Source organism: Rhineura floridana, chromosome 11, assembly GCF_030035675.1.
Source record: "Rhineura floridana isolate rRhiFlo1 chromosome 11, rRhiFlo1.hap2, whole genome shotgun sequence".
NCBI classification, from domain to species: Eukaryota; Metazoa; Chordata; class Lepidosauria; order Squamata; family Rhineuridae; genus Rhineura; species Rhineura floridana.
In genome coordinates this window covers 13088155-13114834 of record NC_084490.1, presented here as the reverse complement: position 1 = coordinate 13114834, position 26680 = coordinate 13088155, and the positions used below count along the sequence as shown (strand labels likewise).

Below are 26680 nucleotides of genomic sequence, written 5' to 3'. Positions count from 1 at the left end.
AGGTAAAAAAAATCACATTTGTTGCTCTGCCCGCTTTTGCCTCTGGCCCCTGCCATCTTTGGCACATGGCTGTCGGAAGCTTGCCCAGAAGGGAATGTGACTCTTGCACCAAAAAAGGTTCCCCGCTCTGGTTCCACATGTAAAGCAGATGCTCTACCGCTGATCCATGGCGCTTCCCATGCCATGTCACTGCTCACGTGAATAGGCAAGTGACAATGGAAGGGGAAACAATCTTCTTAAAAGTACCAGTCTTTATCCAGTAATATTAGTCCCTGTGAAGCAATAAAGCGCCCAGCACGTTTTAGTTGATGGCAATCTTGCCCATCCCTGCTGGGACCATAACATAAGTCCTACATTGTGCCCGCCACTCCCAAGGATGATTTTGCCTCTCCTTCTGCTTCCCTGGAAGTCTGAGGAAGCAGGAACAGCAAGGGGAAGAAACTGGGTGAGAGGGCTCAGAGGATTGGTAGTGGTTCTTTCTCCCCCTCGTCCCAGGATATGGGCCTTGTCAAGTGCCCAGCAATGTCAACTTCTGATGCCTGGTTGGAGAGATGGGGAGAAACTGAAGCACAGACACACAAGAAGGGGGGGAATAGTTACATATCACAGGCTGAACTGAAGCAGGGGTAGCCAATGTAGTGTTCTCCAGATGTCCTTGGACTCCTAACACCCATCAGAGTCCAGCCAGCATTTATTTATTATTATATGTATATCCCACCTTTCCTCCAAGGAGCTCAAGGTAGAGTACATGGTTCTCTTCCTCCCCATTTCAGCCTCGCAACAACCCTGCAAGGGAGGTTAGGCTGAGTGATTGTCACTGTGTACGCAACATACATTTAAATACACATTCACATGACTTCCCCTGAAGAATCCTGGGAACTGTAGTTTATTAAGGGTGCTAGGAATTGTAGCTCTGTGAGGTAGCTCTGTGTACGCAGGATTCTTTGGAGGAAGCCATGTGCTTTAAATGTGCTTCAAATGTATGGTGTGTAGTCAGCCTGTGACTGGCACAAGGTTACTCAGGGAGTGTCATGGCTGAGTGGAGATTTGAACTCTGGTCTCTCAGGTCGCAGTCCAACACTTTAACCACTACACCACACTGGCTTCCCACAGCATGGCCAATGGTCAGGGGGTGATGCGATTTAGAATAATAGAGTTGGAAGGGGCCTAAAAGGCCATCGAGTCCAACCCCCTGCTCAGTGCAAGAATCCAACTTAAAGCATACCCTACAGGTGCCTGTCCAGCTATCTCTTGAATGCCTCCAGTGTTGGAGAACCTGACACCTCCTTAGGTAATTGTTTCCATTGTTGTACAGTTAGGACGTTTTTCCTAATGTTCAGTTGAAATCTATCTTCCTTTAACTTGAAGTTGTAATCCAACAACATCTGGAGGGCACCACATTGCCTACTCATGAACTAGAGTCTGTTCATTACTTTGGTGTATGTCAGGAGAGTTTAAAATCCACTGTGGCACCCAAGCCCACATTCAGTGAGCCTGTGTGGTGTAGTGGTTAGGACTTGGGACACCAGCGTTCAAATCCCTGCTCAACCATGAAGCTCACTGGGTGACCTTGGGCCTAACCTGGCTCACAGGGTTGTTGTGAGGATAAAATCAGGAGGGGGGGAGAACTATGTGCGCCACCTTGAGCTCCTTGGAGGAAAAGTGGGAAGATAAATGTAATAAGTAAATAAATCCGGGGAAAAGGCTAAAAGATTGTTCCAGAGCAAAAGTACTGAAATCCCGCATGTCAGCTCCTTCTGCACTCCAAAGCAACTGTACTGAGGGTGTGGGCTGAAGGGAAAGCAGTTCAGGCCTGAACAGGGGCCTCCTGCTAAATATTTCAAGCCATGCCACAGAGCAGGTATAGACCAGGCAACGCCTTTTCGCTTCTTAGGAACACCTCCCTTTCCTCTCTCCCCATGCTTTCGCAATACCATGGTATTGGAATGTCAAAGGAGCCGAGTTTTAATTCTGAAGCCTTAGAAGAGGCCTCCGACCTCGTGGCTGGAACGTGAGAAGATGAAAACAAGTTCATCTGCAAAGAACAAACCAGGACCGCAGCCTGTCTGCAATATGACGTTTTAAGAAACGCTGGCAGACTTGTCCCATTGGCTGCTGGACTCGTCTTGTCGCTGATTTTGGAATATAGATTATATAAAATAATTTTATTAACCATATTTGAAAGATGCTGTCCCAAAAGATACAGAGAAAATGTTATTTTATGATTATTTTATACAGTGGTAGCAGCAAGGATACTTTATGCTAAGCAACAGGAAAAAAAGGAGTCCTCAGTTGTGAGGATGGTATGTTTTGTATACCATTAATGGCGTAATTATTAGAATGGTACACATATTCATGGAAGATAACGCTATCAATGGCTACTAACCATGATGGCTATGTTCTGTCTCCAAGGCTGGCAGCAGTATCCAGTTGCTGGAAACCGCAGGAGGGGAGAGTGCTCTTGTGCTCAGATTCTGCTTGTGGGCTTCCCATAAAGGTCATCTGGCTGGCCACGGTGAGAACTGGATGCTGGACAAGATGGGCCACTGGCCTGGTCCAGCAGGGCTCTTCTTATGTTCCTATATTAAGTTATGGGACTTTGCAACTCTAAACAAGATCTCTTGGATTTCATGGATAAAGCAAGGGGGGGAATTTAAAGGGCCCCATTTAAAATATACTGGAACAGGATACAAGGGGAGATAACCACTATTTTCCAGTCTTGTGACAGCTGTAATCTAGACCTTTGTTACATGTTCTTATTGTTTCCTGTTTTCAGTCTTTATTTTGCATTTAAATGTGTTTTACCCCCCAATAATTCCATTTTTCTACTAATTTAATCAGGACTACACCCTTATGTGCACACACACACACATTTCATTTATTTAACATCTATTTTTTAAAATTCCTTTATCATTTTGTAAATTAATTTGAAAGCAATTAAACCTTTCCACCTGCCGTCTTCTCCCCATCACATTCCCTCTCTGTGTTTAACCTCCAGGTTGTTCCTGCCTCTGCGCAAATCCCCTCATTCCATTTTCTTTACAGTCCAATGGAAAAAACATGTGAACAAAAAGCTTTCCGACACTGTTGAGGGAATTCCCCTACGATGTAACATTGGAGATTAAAGAACCCTTTTCCAGAGGCGTAGTCCTCTCCTCAAGCAGGACACACCCCATACTTAAATCCCATCCCACTCTTGGATCTCAGAACAGAACCTGGGCACATTCTGTCTCCAACTCATTCACCTCCATCTGACTCCACTCCCTCCTCAAGAATTCCAGAGGCTCAGCTCTCCAGACGCATACTGAGGAAGAATCACTTCCTTTTGGATTCTATAAGCTCTGAATTTCAGAGGAAAGTGGACTGGAGGATATTACCCATGTCAGCCTAAGACCCTGGAGAACTGCTGCCACTCACAATAGACAGGAGTGAGTCTGACCCGGGAAACACACAAGTAAAAAGCTTCCTGTGTTTTACAGTCTCACATTCCATAATCTCCTTTTTAGAGATATGAACCCTCCCAGAAATGTTCAAGGGGCTGCAAAAAAACAAACAGTTTTTTTTATAGTGCCCAGGGAAGCCCAAATATTGGCAGGGAACAGACAGTGAAATAACTTGCAGAACAGGTTATTTTACTATCTTGGGGTTATCTCCCTGATATGCTAAATTTCTATGGGCAGGGATGCAGAAGGATTAATAACATGAGTCTTCAAATGCAGCCTGAAGTGTGGCACAAAAATTACACACTCACTAGAATGTTACAGTTACTCTTAGGTTGCTTCCAATTAGCCTGTTTATTGAACATTCATCCTGATTTGTTTGGGAAAAGATTAGGTGACGTCAACTATTTATTGAGCATTCATTTGGATTTATTTGCAGGAATAGGATATGACGTTGCACCAAGCAAATGTTACCCTACACTTTCCAGCACATTTTCCCGTTACTTTCCTTTCTGCAAAAACTCCAGTTTTGGGGAGAAGTGGGTTTGTTGTACCAATTCCAAATCAATTTTAATTATGTAGCCCAATGATGCCAGTATGTGATTGAATCCTACCCGAAAATAGTGACAATCTGGAAGCATCCTTACTCCCCAGAAATTACCACAGAAGTGGTGCAGTTGAGAAACGGTGTTTGTGAGAATTAGGCCTGAATGATTTGGTTCCCTAGACCAGTTACATCTGGTTTTGACTCTTCAGTCCACCCTCCTCTCCTTCAATAGCTCAGGCCCGGCTATAATTAACTTCACAAATTACCACGTGGGCCAGTGACCCAAATTCCCTAGAGGTCATACTCCAGCTACGGATACTGCATAGGCCCAAGAAAGCCCTGGCCCAAACAGGCCCAACAGGTGAGAGGCAAGGGTCGGTCGGGGACCCCCAAGAAGGTATGGAACAACTCAGTAATGCTGGGTGGATTTAAGAGGAGGTTTGTAGGGAGGGGGGAAATAGCTGGGGAGGGAGCTGTCACGTCGGATTTGTATGCACACTGCCCTCCCCCAGTTGGCACTTCAGAAAGATATATATCTTTAACTACATCTCAGCATTAAAATGTAGTACATCAGGACCTGTAGCAAATTGTACTTGTGTGTGAATGCATAGCAACAGACGTCCAGGCCTCACACACTGAGTCACAGAACACTTTCGTGCACATGCACATTCATTACACAACTATGTTTCTGGGGAGACACCAAAAAAATGTCACACTCACTCACTCACTCGAACATTACAATCACCCTTCCAAGAAATCAGCAGAGTGCCTACATAGGCGCAACTTCATATCTGAGTCAAATCACAAACACAGATGCAACACGTACTCTTCTGCAGATGCAGCTGAAACACACATGCCTGCTATTGATAATTTTATTTATTTATTTTATTACATTTATATCCCACCTTTTCTCCAAGGGGCAAAAGGCGGCATACAAACATGATTTTCGACCTCCCAGTTTTATCCTCAGAACAACCCTGTGAGGTAGGTTAGGCCAGCTCTGTAGCCAGCCTTCCTTGTTAGTTTGGGCAGCTATATTTCTAGGTGGGGCATGAGGGGGAGGGAGAGGTGCATAGTGCCAGCCAATTCTCTCCCCCTCCCTCAGTGGTAGAGAGGAGATGAGGGCCAAGCCAGGGGAAGGGCAAGGCAATGATTTTCCCCCTCACTCTTCCATCCAGAGAGTGTGTTAATTTACATGAATTATGTGTAATCTGTTGAATTGTTTCACTCTTTTTTTGAGAGATCCCCAGGAATACCAGACTCAAAAGCTTGCTTTTGCCTATAGCTACAGTCGTCTCTTTCACCTGTGGTCTGCCCTGTGTTCTGATTCTTCATAAACTGAACTACTTTGGTAACGACAGTGAGCTCCTGAACTGGGCTTTGATGCAGCAGTAGGTATTTCAGTTTTAGATTCCACCCAAACAACAAACTTGCCTATATCACAAATTATGGGAAGAGAAAAAATAAGAGGAAAATAAAGATAGAAAAAAAACTCCTCATTGAGAGTCCCTCCTTCTAGTCTTTAGATTTTCCTTCCTGTTAGACAATCAAGGGAAAACTTTTTAGCGGCTTACTAAGAACGTAAAAGGGGTCTGCTGGATCAGTCAGTGGCCCATCTAATCCAGCATCCTGTTTTCACAGTCACCAACCAGTTGCCCATGGGAAACCTGCAAGCAGAACCTGAATACAAAGAGCATTCTTCCCTCTTGTGGTATAACTAACCAAGCAATTGGAAACTGATTGTTGAAAACAATTGTGTGTTTTTTTACTGGTTGCTGGCTTGACTTTTCTGTATAGAAACCTGAAAAGGTCTCACAGAGATGCACATATTGGGAAATTCAGAAATTAGGCCTGTTACAGCCTAGGTGGCCAGCCAGCATATTCTGCTATATTTCTATTCATCTAGGGCTGCTTCATCCTTTGCCATCAAGTACTCAAGGAAAAGAAGAAAAAATAGCCACTATGATTGTGAGCATAGTGAGTACTTTAAAAGTGTATCTTAGGGCAGCCATTTTTTCAGATCATTTTAAGTCAGTATTTCACCCTTGAGCAAGAAGCACCCAGTCCTGCTCTACTCATAATAATAGCAGAATAAGCAACTCATACTTCTTACTGCAGGCAGGCAAATATGCTTCTTTATTGCTGGTTGAGTAAAGAACACAACTGAAACTGAAAAGCAGAGTAAAGTCCAAGGGGTGGACTCTAACTCTAGCCCATAATACAAAGTTGATTGTTAATATGTTTTTTTTAATAATGTTTTTAACCCTTTTTTAAAAGATGTTTTTAAAGCCTTTTTAAAAATGTTTTTAACGTCGTTTTATTTTAATGTATTTTAAGGTCTATTTTTATGATGTGTTAAAGTGTTTTAGTGCTTCTGTTTGCCGTCCTGGGCTCCTGCTGGGAGGAAGGGCGGGATATAAATCAAATAATAAATAAATAAAATAAAATAATACTTAACTCTTCAAGGGTCATGTTACTGGTTTTTTTCAGGATCACGTAAGTAATTACAGAGTAATTGCAAACATGAAAAATCTACCCTTAGTTAGGGGAATTCTTGAGTGAGCAGACTTTGGGGGGGGGCTCTTCCAGATGAGGCTTTTGTTGTGCACTCACACTGCCTTCATTGAATTTTTCAGAGGGTCCTATTCTTCAGTTGCTCCTGATCTTAAAACAAGCTATCATTCTTTAAATGGAGGTTGTCACTGTGTGTCGTGCCACAAATTAAAAAGACAATTTACCCCCCAAAATTGGGGGGGGCAAAGCACAACTCTGGTGGGGTGATGCCCCCATCCCCCCCCCGGCTACAGGCCTGGGTTAGCCTGAGAGACGTTGACTGGCCCAAGACCATGACAACAACTTTTTCAGTGTTTTTTGTGGAGGAAGTGAGGATGTGGTAGATAGAGCGGTGGAAGCCTGGCAATGCTGCTAGGCCCCCCTCCCCACCACTCATTCTGAGCCCTCCAGCCATTTGCCTTCTGTTGGGAGGGCAGATCTGTATGCTTCATACAGCCTGTCTAGCATTGCCCTCAAGTGCAGTGGAGAACGATCCTGTCCTGTCACCAGTGTTGAAGGAAGATTCAGTCCTGTCATCCTCTGTATGCAGCATTGGGGTGGGGAGCAGGGCCGGCTCTATCCTTAGGCAGTATGAGGCAACCGCAGCAGCTACATCCCCCTGGCTGTATCCTTTTGTTGGAGGACAGAACTACTCCCCCTGTCAAATATCTAGCCTGCTGCCCTCAGGTGCAGAGAAAACACTATCTGCTCCTGCCAGTATTGAAATAAGAGTCGCGTTGCCAGGATTTAAATAAGATTCGGTTGTCAGTCCAGTCAGCTTCTCTACCCAGAATAGGTTTGCCAGGTTCAGGGCCTGAGACTGATCCTGCATCTTTAGAAGAGAAAGTCAGCCAAGTGCAGGTGTTCTTGCAACCCTGTAATGGGAGAAACCACAAGGTGGAATTCTTCCTTCCCCCTGAACAACTTTTAAAGATACAGAAGACCTCTTGGTTGCCAGGCCCAGCCTCCAAGAGGTCTTTTGTATCTTCAAAAGGTGTGCCGGGGGAAGGGAGAATTCTACCTTGTGGTTTTTCCCATGACAGTGTTGCAAGGACACCTGCACTTGGCTGACTTTCTCTTCCCCTAAAGGTACAGGATCAGTCTCAGGCCCTGAACCTGGCAACCCTACCCAGAATGGTGGTGGACACCATCTTGTCCTTTGGCTCAGACAGCAAAATGTCTTGGGCCAGTCCTGGTGGGGAGGCATAGGAACATGGGAAGCTGCCCTGTACTGAATCAGGCCATTAGTCCATCCAGCTCAGTATTGTCCATGCTGACTGACAGCGGCTCTCCAGGATTCCAGACTAGGTACATTGCCAGTCCTACCTGGAGATGCTGGGGATTAAAGCTGGGACCTTCTGTTTTCAAAGCAGATGCTCCACCACTGAGCTACGGCCCTTTCCCTATCAGTTATTTGTAGGTTATCCAGGATTTAGACAAGAGAGGACGTTTAACGCTTAAAAAATATTATTCTTGGGTCTGAAATATGTTTATGATTATTGTTGCTGTCATCACACAAGCGATTGCTCTGTGTACTGCAGTAGTGTTTTAAGTTTGGGTAACTTGAGGGTATGTTTTGTGATGGAGCTGCGCATCTCCACCTCCAATTCTACCCCACATTCTTTTATCTTCACTGCTGTTGTGTGTTGTCTTCTGATTTCCGTGTCCTCTCTTCCCACAGTTATATTCTTTTCAGAAGGCAATGTCTTCCACTGACAGCCCCCCAGAGGGTGCTCTGGGACATGCCACTGAACAACAGTTGGAGCTGCGGAATGAAGGCCATGCAGACAGGTTCTTTGCTGTGGCGCAGCAGCTGAGAGAACAGCGCCATCTTGTGGATGTGACTGTCACCCTCGGCCTAAGGAACTACAAAGCCCACAGCGCCATCCTTGCCGCAGTGAGTTCTGTCTTCCGGCAGCGCTTTGAATGTGGGGAGCACAGCATGGTGGAGCTAGATGGTGTAACCACACCATGTGGTTGGGAGGCCATTTTGAATTTTGCCTACACTGGGGAGTTACAGGCCATGCCAAAGACAGCTGGGGAGGTCTCAGATGCGGCTGAGGCACTGGGCATCCCTCGTGTGGCAGAGATTTGCAAGACGGTGCTGCTTGGGATGGAGACAGAGGACAGACTGAGTCCAGCGGAAGAGAAATGGGAGACTCTACGGAGCTTGGAGGAGCTTTACGAAGAAGGCATTGGCTGTGACCTGGAGCTTAAAGCTGAGGAAGATACCTACCGAGGTGAACAGTGCTTGATGGGAAAGCCAAAATACAGACAAAAAGGGATCTGTGGGTTGAGATGAAGTGGGAAGGTCAGGTTTGGGTTGGCAGATGTTTAGGGGTTGGGGCTATGGGTTTCTAGCTGAGATACAGCTATTGAGTCCCCTGATCTTATCTTACGTCCTTCCAGTTCATCGACTAGCCTTGGCTTGTGGCTGCGAGTTCTTCCATGGCATGTTCACCAGTGGCATGAAGGAAACCCATCAGGAAGACACCCCTCTCTGCACTCGCTTCACCTCAAGAGATCTAGGCCTCATCATCTCCTTTGCATACTCAGGAGTGCTGGCGGGCGGATGGGATGACCTGTTTGATGCTGCATCGGCTGCTCTCCAGTACCAGGTGTCTGGCATCTTGGAACTCTGCCTGGATTTCTTCCACCACAAGCTGAGCCCCGAATCCAGCTTGGACGTGCTATCTTTCGCTCGTGCCTATGGCCTACACGATTTGGAAAGCACTGCAGAGAACTTTGTGTTGAGGAACTTTGCTCATGTCATGGGAACACCCAAGTTCCTGGACCTTCCAGTAAATCAGCTCATGGATTTCCTCAGCTCTGATGCCCTCTACATCCTCAACGAATTAGAGGCCTTCCAAGGAGCCATCCGATGGTTGGATGCCGACAGAGATGGACGGATGGACCGTGCAGAGAAAATCTTGCGCTGCATCAGATTCTCTTTGATGTCCAGTCGGGAGCTCAAACAGGTGCGGATGGTAGATATCATGGCTGCCCCGGGTCGGCTCTATAACCTCATGGTTGCATCGTTAACTAGCCTCCCGCCAGGCCCTTCCAAGATGGAGCAACTCCCTTGCCGGGTGAGGTACCCAGAGAAGGTTATTGCCATTAGTGGAGGAGACATTTTGGCTAAGAACATGGCCAATCGCAGCCCTAGCCAAGACTTCTGGTTCTCTCACCGCTTCATCAGTGGCATCGGATTGGTCAAGCAGGTTGAGTGGCGTCGTCTTGGGGAGCTCCCACAGGGGCCACGTTTCCGGCATGCTGTGGCAGTCAAGGATAACGTGATGTACATGTTTGGGGGAAAGGACTACTACGGGACCAGGAACACCATGTGCTCAGTGTTCAAGTGAGATGGGAATTCTTGCCCTTTTGAATTAGCATGGATGAGAGGGAAGAACTAGTTCAAAACTCCATTATGTGAGAAGAGCAGTGGGGGTTCGTCCCGATTGCGACTGGTAGGGCAGAAGGCAGGGAGGCCAATGGTAGGTGGAGCCAGAGCCAATGATAGGCAAATCCAACTAATTCTAGTTTTGTCGCCATATTCTTCCCTGCTGGTTTCTACAAGGGTAAAACGGAGACAAAGGCGAAGGAAGCTGACAGTCAGGGCCACCCGCTGAACTGGTTGTAAGTAACGGGAGGTTGGCTGGCTGAGGGCAGAATGAGATTGGCGGGACAGTTCCCCACTTTGCCCTAATGAATGAGCCTCCACTGGAGAAGAGTTGTGGATGTGGGTGGGAAGACAAACAAGGCTTTTCCCTATCAGTATTTCATCAGTCCCAGCAGTAGAAGCCCTACCTGCCGGCCGTAATTTACATGGAGATAACCAGTGCTTTTTTTGGGGGGGGGGTTTAAAAATGCAGTGTCGGTACACATGTATTGCTGGAAGTGTCATGGGTACAAGCACAAAATGGCTACTCCATATACCAGTAAGTACCATCACAAGAAAAGCACTGGAGAGAAGAAAAGCACTGGAGAGAATTACTATGGGTGGTAGTCAACAAAGTCCTACTCAGACTAGACCCATTTAAATGAATGAACCTAAGTTAGTCATATCTATTAATGTCAATGGGTCATATGACTAGCACTGAATACCAATCTACGGTTGTGTAAGCCGGAGTGGAGGTCACTGCTTGGGAAAGCAGCTTATTGAAGAGGGTGACAAGAAGTCAAAAGAGGAAGGGGGCAGAAGGTAGGGGGAACAAGTGTCAGAGATGACACACACCAGTCAGAATATCTTGAACTGGAGCTTGACGTGACCTGCAAAATTTATATAGGGCTCTCCAGCCAATCAAAAGGCTTGGCCAGGAACCAACTACAGCCTGGTATGAAGGCAGTGAGAAATATTAGAAGGGCCCTTTGTTTCTCAGTCCTGATTGGCTGTGGCTTCCACCAGGAGCAGCTGTAATAGGTTTTGGTCCCTCAGGCTCCAGCATTGGATGTCCTGCTGCTAGTGATTGGCTGGTCCAAGAGAATGAAAAATAGGTTTGTGGGTGTGTTGCCCTTCTAGGAATCTGTGATTCTCTGATTGGGGTCCTCCAACAGGGAGGAACATATTGCATTTTACAACATTTGACTGTCCAGGAATTTGAGAGCCGTGGGCAGGTTGATGTTTAAAGCCACTATGGAAAAGATGGAAAGATGTGAAGGATAGGCAGTGTAACAAGGGATGCTTCTGCATCTCTAATTTTAGAAATAGGTTTAGAGTCAGGGGCATTTTTGTTCCAGAGGGCATCCGGGTTCCTTGACCCCTCCCCCATTGCAGGTTCGACCCTCTCTGTGGGATGTGGGAGCGACTGGCTGACATGACAAGTTGCCGGAGCTATTTCCAGGTGGTTTTTCATGATGGCTTTTTCTACGCCCTGGGAGGCAGTTCCAATGATGCCTATTGCCTGGATTCAGTGGAGTGCTACGATCCTCGGACCAATGCCTGGAGGTGAGGAATTGAGGGGGCTGCGTCAGACCTCATCTGGAGTGTTGTATCCAGTTTAGGGATGGAGGAGAAATTCATTCCAGTTCGCATTTAAAGCCAAACTATCAAATTCACACTTTCATAAACAATAAAACCAAAACAGCCATCCTTAAAACTCCACACATCCAAATTTTGTGATGCAGTTCTCCAACCAAACTTTATAAAAATGCATATATTTGGGGAAAATGTGCATAAAAATGAATATAAGTGAAAAAATACACAAAAATGCATTATATGAGGAGAAATTGCTTGCAAAAATTGGGAACATTTGTCAAAACTGCCTACAAAAATGTGTTTATTGGGAGAAATTCACACTAAAATGCTGAAGAATTTCCAGGAGGACTTTTTTATAAAGAAAAAATGGCAAATTGATGCAGAAATGTGGAGAACTGAATTTAAGATTGGAAGAAAGAGAATCTGAGAGAACTGACAGATCCAAACATCCCTGGTTCAGCTTGGGGCACAACGTTTTAATAGGCATATCGATACATTGGAATGGGTTCAGAGGAGGGCAACAGTTAGGAAGTCTGAAAAACAAGTCCTATGAGGAAGAAAAGTTGAAGGAACTGGGCAAGTTGAATCTGGAGAAAAGAAGACTGAAGGGGGCACATGGGTGTCAGCAGGAATTTGTCCTGGGAGGGGGTAGGGCAAAGTAAAATAGTACATTTTGCCTCATATTGGGGGGTCTTCCTGAAGGGCCCTCCAAAACCTGGAGCCAACAGTGGACGAGATAAACCTTTCCTCAGCTCCAGCATAGCAATTCAGGCATTACCAACCTTTTTGGACTAGTTGACACATTTGGAATTTTGAGAAAGTACTGTATGCACCAGTCACAATATGGCTGCCGTGGGGGCACAGCATAACACAAAATGGCTGCCATGGAGATGCGGCATAACACAACATGGCTGTCACGTCTAAGAAACAAGAAAAAGAGAAAGGACCACAAACGTGGGTGTGCCCCCTCATCAGCTACTTTGGCAGTGGGGGAACGACACCTGCCACACTTGGTTAGAGGGAGAAGCTGTTTGCCTCACTTCTCTGTTTAGAACTGATGGGAGTGTGGATGTCCAATCCTAGCATCCAATGAAATGTGGGCATCTTTAAGAGGGAGTATTTGATGTAGGAGAGGCTCAGGAGGAGACAAGTGTTTTGAATATTGTGGATTTTTGAGGGGATTATTCACGGAGACCTTTCACAGGCAGCATAGGAGATACTGGCAGGTACACTGGCATGGGCATGTGCCACACTGGTGGCTCCTGAATTATTTTATTATGTCCTTTATCTGTCATTCTTTCTGTCTTCCCAACCCTATCATTTCCTTCCCACCAGGCCTTGTGAACCCCTGCCCGCTCCACTCTGTGGTCATGCAGCCTGTGTCCTGGACGGATCCATCTATGTCTCTGGGGGTAGTGATGGTTCATGCCGCTGCCAGTCATCCCTGATGCAGTATCGCCCAGGCGCAGCACCCATCCCGCTGGCCATGATGCGAGAGGAGCGGGCAGGCCACATCATGGAAGCCTTGGACGGGCGGCTGTATGTGGCAGGTGGCCTGCGGTGGCGGGATGGCCACGGGGGCTATGCTGATCAACTGGCCTGCGAAGTGTACAGCCCGGGCCTCGATGACTGGGCCGCCCTCGCTCCGCTGACACAGGCCCACGTCATCGCCGCCTCTGCTGTCCTGCAGGGGGAACTCTACATCCTGGGGGGCTATAGCCACAACACCTACCGTGATACCCACCTGATTCACTGCTATAACCCAACCCATGACCGCTGGGTCAGCGTTGGGACGCTGCCTCAGGCTTATGCTGACCTCAGGGCCTGTGTCTTAGATGTTCCACCCTCCCTCAGGAAACAGTCCTCATGCTCAGATACGCCCAGCGTGGAAATCCCTGCTGATCCTTCGTCAGAGGCCCCACATCAATACTCCTGATCAGGCTCCCCAATTTCTGTGGAATGAAGTCTATCACCAACTCAGCTTTAATATGGACAGAGGCTGTTATGTGCTGATTCATACATGTATGTGTAATTTCTGTGTGCTCAATCACTGCACAACAGGGGAAACTGTTGGCCCTTTGCATGATATTGGACTCCAGCTCCCACCAGCCGCAGTCAGCATAGCCAATAGTCAGGAGACAGGGACTATAGTCCAGTAGTGTATGGAGGTCTACAGGTTTCACTACTTCATACTCTTTACCAGAAAGTGTGACTCACTTGGAAAACTGCAACTGAGGTGATGTGAAAACTCTGCCTGTGGTATTGTATCTTGGGTTGACCATTCAATTTGTCATTTGATGCTGTATTCATCGTGGAATGACTGTACCATGTGTGAAGCAGCCTGGTGCTTTTAACAGAGACATACCAAGTAAATGATAACTTTAAAAAAAAGAAACACCACTGTATTCCATTGCACTGGGTAAAATTTCCATCTGCTGTGCAGCTGTTAAAAAACCCTCCTGTGAGGAAAAAACAAGGCAGTGAAATTATTATTGTTATTATTAAATAATAATATTTATTAGTTGCTTGTTACCTGAAGGTCTCCAAGCAACTGACATTAAAACCAAATATAGCATACTACAAAAAGAAAAGAGTAAAACAGTGGCACCCCCATACAGCCATAGGAAGCTTTGGCAGCATGCTAACGTCATGGGGTTTGGGTTTTCTCCTTTTTCTTTCATGGTGGCATCCAAACAAGTTATCATAAGCAAGAATTGAACGAGTCTGACTAGACAGACCTCAGTCCAAGAGCTCCTCAGTTAAGCTAAGCTAAGAGCTGCAAAGTGATTGCGTACACAGCACATAAACTATTTCACTTTAAAAGGTTTATTATCATAGGGAGCATTTGAACTATTTTAGAAATACGGCTGTGATGAATCCAGGTCTTCAGACACATTACTTTGCTTTCCATTAGGCCTGCCAGATTTTCTGCTTTTTGGATTTTAATGCTGATGCAAAGCCATTGACAGCTTTTCAAAGGGACTCTGCAGCTTTAACAGCAGTCTGACTGGCAGACATAAGCAGATGACAATGCTTATCTTCATGCTGTGAAAATCCTAACCTGCTGATTTATGCATATCAAGCATATGTTAAAGACACAGGAGAGGCTAGGCTATGTTTTTTTCTTTTCCATCTGCCCAGTTGGAAATCTTATTGTCTGAACGTCTGAAAATGTGTGCCAGGTGCTTTTGTCTTTGGCAGGTATACATTTAACAGGCAAAGTTTATTCCACTGCATCATCTCTGCACTAGGAGAAGCTTTACCTGTTGAATACCTAATAAAACAAATAATGAGAAGCCCTGCCATTTGTAATAAAGCAAAATATAAAAAGACAGAAATACTATAGTTCAGTAAATGAATCAGTTTCCATGCCTGCTGAGATGTTGGGTTTTTTTTTAATGCTGTCAGCATACTTGAAATACCTATGCAAAATGAGCACTGTGGATCCTCCAGTGGCTTGCTGCTATGGAAACAGAATGCCAGACTACATGGGCCTTTGTTCAGTCCACTAGGAAAGAGAGTGCAACACTAATCACACTCAGCCACCCACCACAAAAGATATTGGATATGCACAAGGTATATATATTTTCTGCACATACTTGGCTCACTGTGACACAGCATATTAAAACTAAATTTCTCAAGGGCTTATGAGAAGTTGTTTGAACATTGTAATGAAAGATGAACTTTCATTAGGCATAGATATCCTGCCACAAGGAGTTGCGGGTTGCAGATTAATCTATGAAAGGGATGTCACTATACGAGGGGGCAGGAGAGTGCCTGCGCTACTGGACCAGGGATAGGGAGCCTCAGGGCCAAGTGTGGTCCTCCATGGCTCTTTATTTGGCCCCCAGAACTCTCTCTGGGCCACAAGGGGAGAGGGCTGCTGCACTCAGGTCCTGCTTGTGGGCTTCCCATGGGCATCTGGTTGGCCACTGTGAGAATAGGATGCTGGATTAGATAGCCTGTTGGACTAAATGCAGCAGGGCTCTTTTTAGGTTATGTTCTTACTCCTCTTTGCATCCTGTGAAGCTTTGTGTGTGTGTGTGTCTGGCTGGAACATGCCCTTGAATTCTGACAATCCCCCTTGCTTGTCTGGGTGTGCTGATAACAGCTGACTGTACAAAGGTGAAAGGTACATTCACTGCTCAGCCCACTTTGGTCCTGCTCCTCACCACTGGCATGCGGCCCTTAGAAGATTAACCAGAAGGGAATGCAGCCCTTGTTCTGAAACAGATTCCCTATTCTGGCTCTTGTTTTCTAAACGTTAAAGATGGAGTTCTGTATAACTCCCCTGACTGGGCATTGTGAGTGTATTCAGAATTTGGGGGGAGGGCAGTTGCCCTAGTACTCACAAATATTGACAAACAGTACATATTAATGGGAGGGGGGCACTCAAGCAGAGCTTGGCAAAGTTACTTTTTTGAACTACAATTCCCATCAGCCCACTGGCCATGCTGGCTGGGGCTGATGGGAGTTGTAGTTCAAAAAAAGTAACTTTTCCAAGCTCTGCCTCAAGTAGAAATTGCACTCAGCTCCTGCTTTCAAGCTTCCCATAGGCCACTGGGAGAACAGAACCCCTGATCCAGGAGACCTCTTCTCACGTTCTTAAATTCAGCTCTCTGAGCCCCTCAATGTCTTTGAAACGATCCCGAGTCAAAGCTGGAGCCAAGTCTTCCACGTCCCTTCCTTTGCAAGCACCCTGGAGATACGGCATCTATGGGTTAAAGAGCTAGAGCTCATGGGTTCTTTTCACACCTTCTACGCTAGTGGATAAAAGCTCTCCTGCCTCCTTTAACGGTTTGAAATGAGACGCTTTAAAAACTAGGAGCCAGGTCGTTTTCTTCCCGGGGCACTCCTGCAGGAGCTTGAGCGGAGAGGGGGGGGGGGTTAATCCGGTTGCCAGGACGTCTGGGTCCCTCCGGAGGAGCGTGCAATTTCGCTTGTAGACGGCTGAGCTGGGCGGCGCCTCTTGGCCGAAGTCCAGGACTCGGTGTCTTTGGGCGGTGCTGCGGTCGCAACTCGTGCTTCCGCGTCCGGGAACTCCTGGCTGCCGGCGTGCAGTTTCTCCCATTGCCGCGGCTGCTTCGTTTCTGCGGGTGAGCGTCGATCTCCCTAAAAACAAAGTCGGCGTGGGCCTTCCACGCCTGGGAAAAGTGGGGAGGGGGAGTAAAGGTGTAGGTTACTTGGAGTGGAGCCGGCTGCCGCCTTGATCCTATATCAGATTTCCTGGGAGAGGGGGGTGATCTTTTCCTGGTAGGAGGGAGGAGCGTGCGAGATTGCGATCACCACAAGTGGGTGGCAAACATCATCATCAAATGGCGGCAGCCTCTCCTAATCGCTGTGAACCTTTGCAAGGTTTATTTTCTTTTGCGTTAAGTTTGTTTCCTGCAAGCACCAAAGCCTCAATGGTTTGTTGCGCAACCAGGGTGGGGTTTAAGGTTGCCGACTAGTAAGGAACAATAAGCGCAGCGGGGAGGGAGCGGAGGAAGAACGTCTTCTCTGCACGCAGGAGGTCCTAAGTTCATCCCCTGGCGTCTCTAGGTAGGGCTGGGACTGGAGAGAGTCTCCTCCTTGAACCCTGAGAGCCGCTGCCAATCAGTGTCGACAGTGCCGACCTAGATGAACCAGAGGCTTGCCTCGAGGTACGGCCGCTTCCTTTGAGTGTTCATGCACTGCGTTTGTTTGCTAAAGGCTCCGGGTAGGATAGTGAGGGCGCTCCTTTCTGGTAGACACCTCACTGCAATGAAATGCAGGAATTGAAAGCAATCTCTTTCCACACTGGCAAGAGGCAGTGGCCACAAATTAACAAGGGACGCTAATCAGGAGGCATGAGGAACTTTGTGAACTCGGCTGGGAGAGGTTGTGCAAGGCAGTGTGGCCCAGCGGACGTTTGGACAGCGTGGAATGCTGTTGCTCTAGATGTGGGCCCCAACTAAAGCCCAAAGTGGGGGTCTGTCTAGGGTTGAGTTCTCAGGAGTATTCCAGGCTCATTTCCTTAATTTTCCTTTGATTTTTATTTATCTGTATATTTATATATTTATATCTATCTATCTATATGTATACGCACACTCATATATATATCATGACACCATACTATAGAACTAAAAGATTAAAAAATTTAAAAAACGTGCAGGTAATAATTTCCCCGATTGCTCAGTATTAAGCTCCTGCCTTCCACTATTTTGGTCAATGAGTGCAAAGATGCTACATAGAATCATAGAATAGTACTGTTGGAAGGGGCATGTAAGGCCATCAAGTCCAACCCCTTGCTCAATGCAGGAATCCAAATGAAAGCATTCCTGGCGGATAGCTGCCCAGCTGCCTCTTGAATGCCTCTAGTGTTGGAGAGCCCACTACCTCTCTAGGTAATTGGTTCCATGATTGACAGTTACTTGGTACTTAATATTGAGTTAATTTTTACTGTTACAAAGTTTAGTTGATACACCTCAGACTATGACTTATTTATTATTTATTTATTTGTTGAATTTCTATACCGCCCGACTAGCATAGCTCTCTGGGTGGTGTACAACAGAGGAATATAAATATACATAATAAAATCCAATAATTCAGTGCAAGGAACATGTATGTAGGCATCCACAAATCTAAAATCAGTTAAACATATTTAAAAGACTAAAATAGACTAAAATGCCTGAGAAAAGAGGAAGGTTTTAACTTGGCGCCGAAAAGATAGCAACGTCGGCGCCAAGCCCACCTCATCGGGAAGACTATTCCACAGTTCGGGGGCCACCACTGAGAAGGCCCTAGTTCTTGTTATCATCCTCCGAGCTTCATCAACATCTAATTGATTAAACATGTTGATTTATTAATCAACTAAAATTGGATCTTTTATTTATCAGTATTTAGCAGCTGATTTTATAAATGGTTAATTGTATGTAATGCAAGTTCTCACAGATCCACCTTTTCAGAAGAAGCATTTACTGTTCTCATGTATATGAGAAGGGATGACTCTTTGGAGATGGTGCTATGATAAAAGCATGCATCATCTAAACAATTAAGAAACTGGTGAATTTCTTTAGAGTTATTGTATTTGTATGCAAACGTATGCAGAGTTAATTGAATCAATTAAAATTCATCCACCTAATTAGGTAAGCCTTTTTTGAGTAACTGCATCCATACTTTTAAGCATGCTAGGCCACCTAAATTAAGGTTTTTGTATATGTTTTTGGTTGCTGCTTCGCTAAGTGCTCTTCTAGGCCATCTTTTCTTGATCATTTGTCCTGATTTGCTTGTAAAAAGTTTAGGCAGAGGTTAGACCATGTCCTGTCTCTGTGGAGCATTTGTTTGCGGGGCAATTATATGACAATGAGCATTCATCCTGATTTGCCTGCGTGGTGTCTTTCCATTAGTCGTTCATCCGTCTAACGTATGTCAGTGCAGTTCCTGTCCCTTTCCTAAATATACTAGCCTGTCCTCATAGGACTTCATCCCCAAGTCCCTTGACACTTTTGTTGGCCTTCTGTAGACATATTCTGGTTTGTTAACATCTTATTGCACTGCCCTTCAGTTATTATTTCCTTTATAAATCGCTTGGTATGAAGCATTTCAAAATGAGCAAATACATCAAAAGCTTATATAAAACAGTTGCATGTATAAAAACAGTTAAATGCATGTACAAGACAAGGGAAAAACCAGGAGATATGTAAAAACAGTTAAAACCACTGCATATATAAAATAACTTTAAAATCCAGTATGGATACTGACTGGGATAAAAATCTCTGTTTAGAGGGCTTGTTGAAAGAGGATTGTCTTTAGCAGGTGCCAAAAAGACAGTAGAGAAGATAACTGCTTGATCTGTAATGGGAGGGTGTTCCAAAAGGTAGGAGCCACATTAAAGGCTCAGTTTTGACATCTTGTGGAATGGATCTCCTAATAAGATGGTATCGGCAAGATGCCTCTTCTCGCAGAGCACAATGATTGATTGGTTACATAAGGGATGAGATGATCTTTCATGTACTCTGGTCCCAATCTGTACAGACCTTGTTTATGTTGAGTACCAAGTTGTGTCCTTTTCCCCCCTCTACCCTCCCCAAATCTCTGCAGATGTCCAAGGAGCCTGCTACCTTTGCTGAGAAGTCCATGGATTCCCCTGCCCCTCTCTGTGTGGAGACACCCTTGCTTCATGCTTGCTCTCCTGTTCCCCTCGCCCTCCAAAAGCTGGAGGAATCCCGGGCCCGACTCTTGCATCCCATTAAGCCTTCTGCTTCATGGCTGGCTTCGCTGAAGCCTCTCGATACGCAGAGCCGAGTTGTGCCAGGCCACTTGACAACACGGTATATTCTGAGCGCCCTGGATTGCAAATGCTACAGCTTAGCTCCTGATCAGGCACAGGTAAGTAACCAGTCCAGTAACCAGAGGGTGGCCCTAGCTGTCAGTATTGCCCTTGTACAAATCAGTAGGGAGGAGGATGGGGACAAAACTAGAATTTGTTGGCTCTGCCTCTCATTGGTTTTGGCTCCGCCTACCGTTGGGCTCTCTCGCGAATCAGATTTCTCTCCCATCCCTAGTACCGTGTTAGGTGACAGGCAGAGTTTTTTGGAGTGCTGTCCCCATGGTGGGTGGGGGAAAACTATTTTAGAACACTCTCCCTGCAGTGATGGGCTGGAGGTGGGGGAGAAACTTTGGTTCAGTCCACATCTAAAGACAAATCAACCTAATTCACATTTCCTGAAACAATGTGTGAACAGAAACGGCCATTCTTTGAAATGCACACTTCTTCAAATTTTGCAGGGCAGTTCTTCAGGTAATGTGCACAAAAAAGGCATATACGTGTGTAAAGTGAGCATGCATGAAAACATTAGTGAAAATAACATTGATGAATTGTATTAGGGAAAACTGCTTGCAAAAATGTGTCTGTTACGACAAAATTGCATACAGGCATGTGTATGTTAGGCAAAATTGGGGCTAAAATGCTGACAAATTGCCATGGGGACTTCTTAAAATAAGAAGTCGCAAACTGATGTGGAGAAGTGAGTTAAAGATTGGGAAAATGACAAACCAAAATTGACAGATTTGCTTATCTCTACTATGGGCAGGGAGATTTTCATGTGGGGAAAATGTTTAAACATTTCGGCAGTAGTACAATCCCAGGAAATCTGTACTGTGCAGTACATCTGAATGTATAGATCTGCTCTGCCGGCCAGAGTGCCACTCCTCTTCCTTCCCCACCCCAGTGTTCTGTCCCCAGCTGAGGGAAGTCAGAGTTGCATGGAGAATGTAAGGGCAAACTGAGTTCCTGGATTCTACTTGACATTAGGCTTGCGTGCACATCATGTTGTACAAGCTATCTCTGTGCATATTCAGGTGTTTGAATGGAAGGGTGTGCACTTGTGGGGTTGTACAGCAGCACATTTGTGTTCAGACTGTACATGTGTTATATGGTATGGACACCCGTTTCCCACTGCTAATTGCGCCTTTATTGCCTCTTTTGCTCAGCCTCCAGCAACCAAAGCTAAGAAACCTCTGCCATGTTCCGCCTTCTCTGAACCGATCCCGCTGGGTCTGGAGAATTCCTTCCTGAAACAGCCTGCCCACTTTGGTCTTAAGGGGCTGAAGGAGTCCAGAGCTCGCCTGTTGCGCCCTGTTGCCACCTCTTCCCCATGGCTGGCCTCTCTGAAACCTTTGGCTGTGCAGTTCTCTTCCCGATTGGATCCTCAGGAAAAAATCTGTGGCCAGATGTACCTGGGTTTGCCACCAAGTTTCGGAGCCCAGGATGAGGCTGTTGGAACCCGCACCAAACTGGAGCAGCCACAAGTAAGACTGAAACCAGGGAGGGACCGATAAAGGCCGTGTAGTCATGGCAACAGGAGATTGTGTGACAGAGACTTCAGCAACAGTGACTTTGATTGGCTGGAGAAGAATGGGCTGGGCAGGGTAAAAAAAGAATGAGATAAGATTTTCAGCTTTATAGTGGAAATGACATCTAGGCCAGGGCTTCACAGAGTGTGGGCTGCGTCTGCAATATACTGATTTTTAGTCATACTGGTTTTTCACTGTATTTTTACTGCTGCTTTTATTTCTTGTACTTTATTGTATTATAGTTTGTGTTCTGTGGAATGCAGATGGTAATACTATAAAGTACAAAATGAGAAATAAAAGAAGCAATAAAGCGCAATTAAAAATCATACAGCATCTAGCACAGCCCATTACAATGGCTACAACAGGCAAAAAAATCACTGCTATTTCTGCGAAGACCATCAGCAATTTTCAAGCGGTCTGTGGAGAAAACAATTTGCGAGCCACTGGTCTCGACAATTATGGAAATGTGAATTTTCCTTCCATTAATTGGAACCAGAAGCCAAAGCAGTGGCCCACCCGATGTTTGTGGACTACAACGCCCATCGTCACTGGCCATGCTGCCTGGGGCTGATGGGAGCTGGAGTCAACAACATCGGGAAGGCCATAAGTTTCTAGTCTCTGAGCTAGAGCCAAACTGTCGGTGGTGGGGAGGCAGGATAATCTGCTGTCGTCATCCATGCATCTTTGCCACTGTTCTTGGGTGAAGGTTTACAAGCCATGCCTGTGCAGTGTAAGCCAGATGTGGCCTTGAGTTCCCTGGGTAGCAAAATGTCCAGCTTCACCCCTGCAATTGAAAAATGGGCAGAGGCTCCCTCATCTGACGTCATTGGCAACGAAACACCCTATTTAATAAGTCAGCAGTTTCATCTTCATGATTACATCGGCAAATCATATGTTGTGGTTGCAATTGCATAGCCAATGGTGAGATGCAGTTAGAGTTTGTGATTTGATGTGCCAACCACTCACGCACAACTATGCCTGTGTTTTGTTTGGCCACAGTCCAGAGTTCGTCTCTGTATGGCATAATTTTTGCACGTTGGCTGTTGGATATTGTTCTTTACGTGTGTTCTGTAATCCTTCCCCAATGCTACCCCATTATTTTCCAGAGAGGCTATAGTCCCAACTGCAACAAAAGCAGGACAGCCTCCCTCTGACCCAATATTTATGTTATGAATGAAGAGTTAACAGGATTTCAGCAGGAAGTTACAAGTTATACACTGATTGGAAACGAAGCAATATGACCACCCAAACTTTTGCAAGCACATACAATATTGAATGCATATGACTGCCCCGATAGCATCGTGAATGCACACTAAAAAGGATGTCTAAAGGGCTACAGGATGCTGGACTAGATGGGTCTTTGGCCTGATCCAGCAGGAACATAGGAAGCTGCCTAATACCAAGTCAGGCCATTGGCCGACCCAGCTCAGCATTGTCTACACTGACTGGCAGCTGCTTTCCAGGGTTTCAGAGTGGCTGAACAGGAACACCATACTACAACATTTTGTTGTAGCACTTTTAGGTCTTGCTTGCATTCTTTTAATGGTGATTCCCCCCGCCACACACCCGCACACTTTAACATTCCCAATTCTGGATGCTCTTGGTTTTTAGGGGTTCCAGGCAGAGCATAGCTGTTATTATATGCGGCTGTTGTGCCTGAGAACTTCTTGAGTTGTTTTTTACTCCTTGGTACTAGACGCCTAGAAAATAAGTAGTGCCTCATGCTGATAAGAGTAATTTCAGCTTGGCTAAGGGACAGTGTGGTTTCTTTCCATGCAGGAGGATGGGGATGAAGTGGACTTAGCTGACGAGATGCCAGAATATGTTCTGAGCGTGCCCGAAGACCAGTTGAAAGTGCAAACTGAAGAGAAGGACCCCTCTGGAGAGGCGATGCCACTGGAGAGCGAGGAGCAGCATTTGAAAGAACAAAAAGTGAGAAGTGGTGATAGTGGTGGTAGGCTGGGGGTGGAGAAATTCGATTCAGTTAGCATTTAAAGCTGAATCTACCCAATTTGCACTTCCTGAAACAATCTGCGAACCTGAAACCCAGCCATCCTTCAAAATTCCTTATTTCTTCTGAATTTTGCAGTGCGATTCTCGAGCCAGGTAATCTATACAAACATGCATGTATTAGGATAAAGAGTGCATAAAACTGCATATATTTGTGAAAATAACACGCATAAATGCATTATATTAGGGAACATAGCTTTGCAAAAACATGTACATTAGGCAAAAATTCCATACAAACACGTCTGTTGGGCACAATTAGCACTAAAAGGCTGATGAATATTCATGAGGGTTTTTTTTAAAAAATTGCAAACTAATGTGGAGGGCTGAATTTAAGATTGAGAAAAAAGAAATTTGCCAGATCTGCCCAGACCTAGTAGGAACGCACACTGTTTTGTTGAATGGATACTGATGTTGCATATTTTCCAGAAAATTATGAATGTAATGCAACGCTTGCCAGGCAGCTGGGTATTGCCAGATATATACATGGAAATTAACTGTTAGATTTGTTTTTTATTTCAGCTGTTGAGTTGATAGTTTGCCCATGGCATGGCACCCCCTGAGCCCAGCACCTATCAACCAAGCCTGGTGCCCAAGGCGGTCGCCTGCCCCTAAATCTAGGTCACATCCACACTATACCTTCAAACCACTTTAACAGTCATGGCTTCCCCCCAAGGATCCTGGGAACTGTTGTTTAATGGTGCTGAGAGTTAAGAGACTCCTGACAGAGCTACAGTTCTCAGCATCCTTAAAAACGACTGTTCCTAGGATTCTTTGTGGGGAGCCACAGCTGTCAAAGTGGTATGCGAGTGCTGTAAATAAATGTATGGGGTGGATGTGGCCTCAGTGCTGGGTGAAGTCGGCCCTCCAGCATTCCATCCAGATTTTAAGAGTGGCTTGTTAGAAACTGTGTGTCTAATGTCTTTGTGTCTGTTGCGGCGAGTGAAGTCCACTGGACTAGAATCTTGGATTTTGCGGACAGCTCTTAAGAGGTGCTTCCTAAGACTTTCTCCCCTAATTTTTCTTCTTTTTTAGTTGATGTTGGTGAGCCTGGCCTGCTGCTCCCTGGTGGAAGGGCCAAAGTTTGGGAACCCTCCCAGTGAGCTGCAAGAGGCGCTGATGCATGTGTGCAAAAGCTTAGCAGAGCTGGAACCTGAATTCATCCTCAAGGTACGAGGGGCAGATGCCAGGAGCCTAGATTTCTGAGGGCTGCATCCAAAGACTTGCAAGGGGAGCCAGCCGTTATGGATTGCATCCTGGGCCATTTGGGCTGGAAAAGTGGGCTGTGGCAAAACTTGCGTGTTTGAAGAACATAGGAAGCTTCCTTATGCTGAGTCAAACCATTGGCTCGTCTAGCTCAGCATTGTCTTCATATGCTGATTGGCAACAGCTCTCCAGGTTTTCAGGCAGGAGTCTATCTCACCCCACCTGGAGATGTCTGGGATTGAACCTATGACCTTCTGCATGCGAAGCAGGTGCTCTGCCACTGAGCAATGGCCCCTGTGCTACGTGCTTTTCATAGATCAATTGCATGAATGTGATTGATTTCCCCAACTGCTGGTAGCAGTCTTGTTGCCAATACGATGATGATGATGATTCTTAGACAATCTCAGGAGGTTGTTCAGGTAGATGGATCTCCTTTCCCAGGCCATGGAATGCTGCTTCTCTACAGCAGCAGCAACAACTACCCCTGGCAAATAACCAAATTAAAATAGACTGCTTCTGAAATTGTATTCCATGTGAGAGGTGGGAATTGGCACTTGAAAGCTCTTAAGCTATAGATGGAATATGGAAATTAAAGGACTTTAAAAAAAAATCCTCGTATTGAACAGTGTCTTTTTGTTTTCAGTCCTTTGGTTTTGTGATCATGAGGGCCAGAAACGTGCATCTGCAAAATATGGAACCCATGCATGCTTCTAAGAGCTCACCTGCATTAGAACTTCCAGTGCTGACTTGAAATTGCTGGATGCAATGCCTGTGTAATGAAAACTGTGGTGTTCTGTGTAAGGTTTGGCACAATAGTGATGCCATTAGCCTTTTATGTGCACTGAGATGACTGCAGAACCAGAGATGCATGGCCAACACAGGATGTGAATGAGGACAACTGGGGTGGGGGACTCTCTAGGAAAAGATCCAGATCAGCTTCTTCATCTTTGGATAATGGTGTCCTACCATTCCCTTTAACGTCTCCAGAACCCCCTGGATTCTCCTAAATATATTCTTCTGTGCTTTTTGTCTCCTTCTGTCCTAGGTTGCCCTGTACACTCGCCAAGAACTGAATATCCGCAGCACAGCCAATTTTCTCCTGGCGCTATCTTCCCGCCTTCTGCCCTGCCGCCCATATCTGCGCCGCTATTTCTGCCACACCGTGCAGCTTCCCTCTGACTGGAAGGAGGTGGCCAGGCTTTATCAGGTAAGGATAGAACACACACATGCGCCTCCTTTTCCATTTGCCACCTCAGGGTCTGCCCAGCTTTGTTCAGAATCCTTCAACAGAGAGTTCCAGCGGTACTCCAGAATATGGGCCTGCTTCTCTTTGCTGCCCCCTAGTGGTCAGATGGCAATATTGTTTCTTTATATTCAGATCCTAGCAGGGGAAGGAGAAGCTCTGGCTCCGATGCCTTCCTGCCTCCGTGCTGCAATGGCTGATAAGTTCCGGCAGTTTGATGTGTACCAGTTGGCCAAATACAATACCCGCAAGAGCCAAGGGAAAAAATCCCGTCGGCCAAAGATCAAAAAGGTGGACGTTTCAATTTCAGAGTTTCTGATTTTAAGACTTCATTGTTCTTTATATAGACTGTACGTGGGCTGTCTCCCAGCTTCTCTCCCTTCCCCACTATTGGCAGACCTGCTGTGATGTCATAGAATGTTTGCAAACATTCTAAGCACTCAGCGGAGGTTTTGTGCAGAAGAATACTGTTATTGTGGGTTCTGTGAGGGAAGTGAGATGTAATTATGATGGGAGGAAAAACAGTCTACATATAGGGAGGAAGTAGGCAGGAGGGATCTTCAGGGTGTGGGAAGTTTGGAGCCAGGGTTCTGAAAGCGGCTATAGGGCTGAACTTGCATGCTTTTCTGAAAGAACTAGTCTTAAAGCTTCTCCCATGTAAAATGTGAGAATTGGTCATTGAAACATCCTTATATGGAACATGGAAACACTGAGTTGAAAAAACAGAAATGTCTTGTTCTCTTGTTTCTAATCCTGTACCTTTTTTTGAGGGAGTGGTGGCTCCAATCCAGTATCCATCTTCTGTTTTGTGGCCACAAGGGCCAGAAACTTTCATCTGTAAAAGTACAGACTCCATGCTGATAGAAGCTTGTTCTATACATAATGCCAAGTAT

The 26680-nt window shown here is 45.8% G+C and overlaps 2 protein-coding genes across 6 annotated transcripts in view; both read left to right on the top strand.

The window, feature by feature from the left end:
• Positions 1 to 4260: 4260 nt before the first annotated feature.
• Positions 4261 to 15179, top strand: KLHL33 (kelch like family member 33). 3 transcript variants are annotated; one of them, XM_061590380.1, is made up of 5 exons: positions 4261 to 4348; positions 8222 to 8780; positions 8950 to 9898; positions 11315 to 11485; positions 12851 to 15179. In XM_061590380.1, exons 2-5 carry the CDS (start codon positions 8243 to 8245, stop codon positions 13449 to 13451), a joined length of 2259 nt encoding a protein of 752 aa, XP_061446364.1. In that variant the 5' UTR covers positions 4261 to 4348; positions 8222 to 8242; the 3' UTR covers positions 13452 to 15179. The 3 variants fall into 3 exon arrangements, with proteins under 3 accessions (XP_061446364.1, XP_061446362.1, XP_061446365.1); XM_061590378.1 differs by having other exon boundaries at positions 4261 to 4384; XM_061590381.1 differs by lacking the exon at positions 11315 to 11485 and having other exon boundaries at positions 4261 to 4384.
• Positions 15180 to 16065: 886 nt separating this feature from the next.
• Positions 16066 to 26680, top strand: part of TEP1 (telomerase associated protein 1) — a 58033-nt gene continuing 47418 nt past the window's right edge. The window contains exons 1-7 of one of the 3 annotated variants that reach the window (XM_061590500.1): positions 16066 to 16611; positions 19577 to 19864; positions 20969 to 21286; positions 23111 to 23263; positions 24374 to 24508; positions 25590 to 25751; positions 25923 to 26078. In XM_061590500.1, coding sequence (XP_061446484.1) covers positions 19577 to 19864; positions 20969 to 21286; positions 23111 to 23263; positions 24374 to 24508; positions 25590 to 25751; positions 25923 to 26078 — 1212 coding nt within the window. In that variant the 5' untranslated portion in view covers positions 16066 to 16611. Of the gene's footprint in view, positions 16612 to 16812; positions 16871 to 16916; positions 17158 to 19576; positions 19865 to 20968; positions 21287 to 23110; positions 23264 to 24373; positions 24509 to 25589; positions 25752 to 25922; positions 26079 to 26680 lie in introns of those variants that run through there. The other 2 variants (XM_061590503.1, XM_061590502.1) reach the window with 2 other exon arrangements.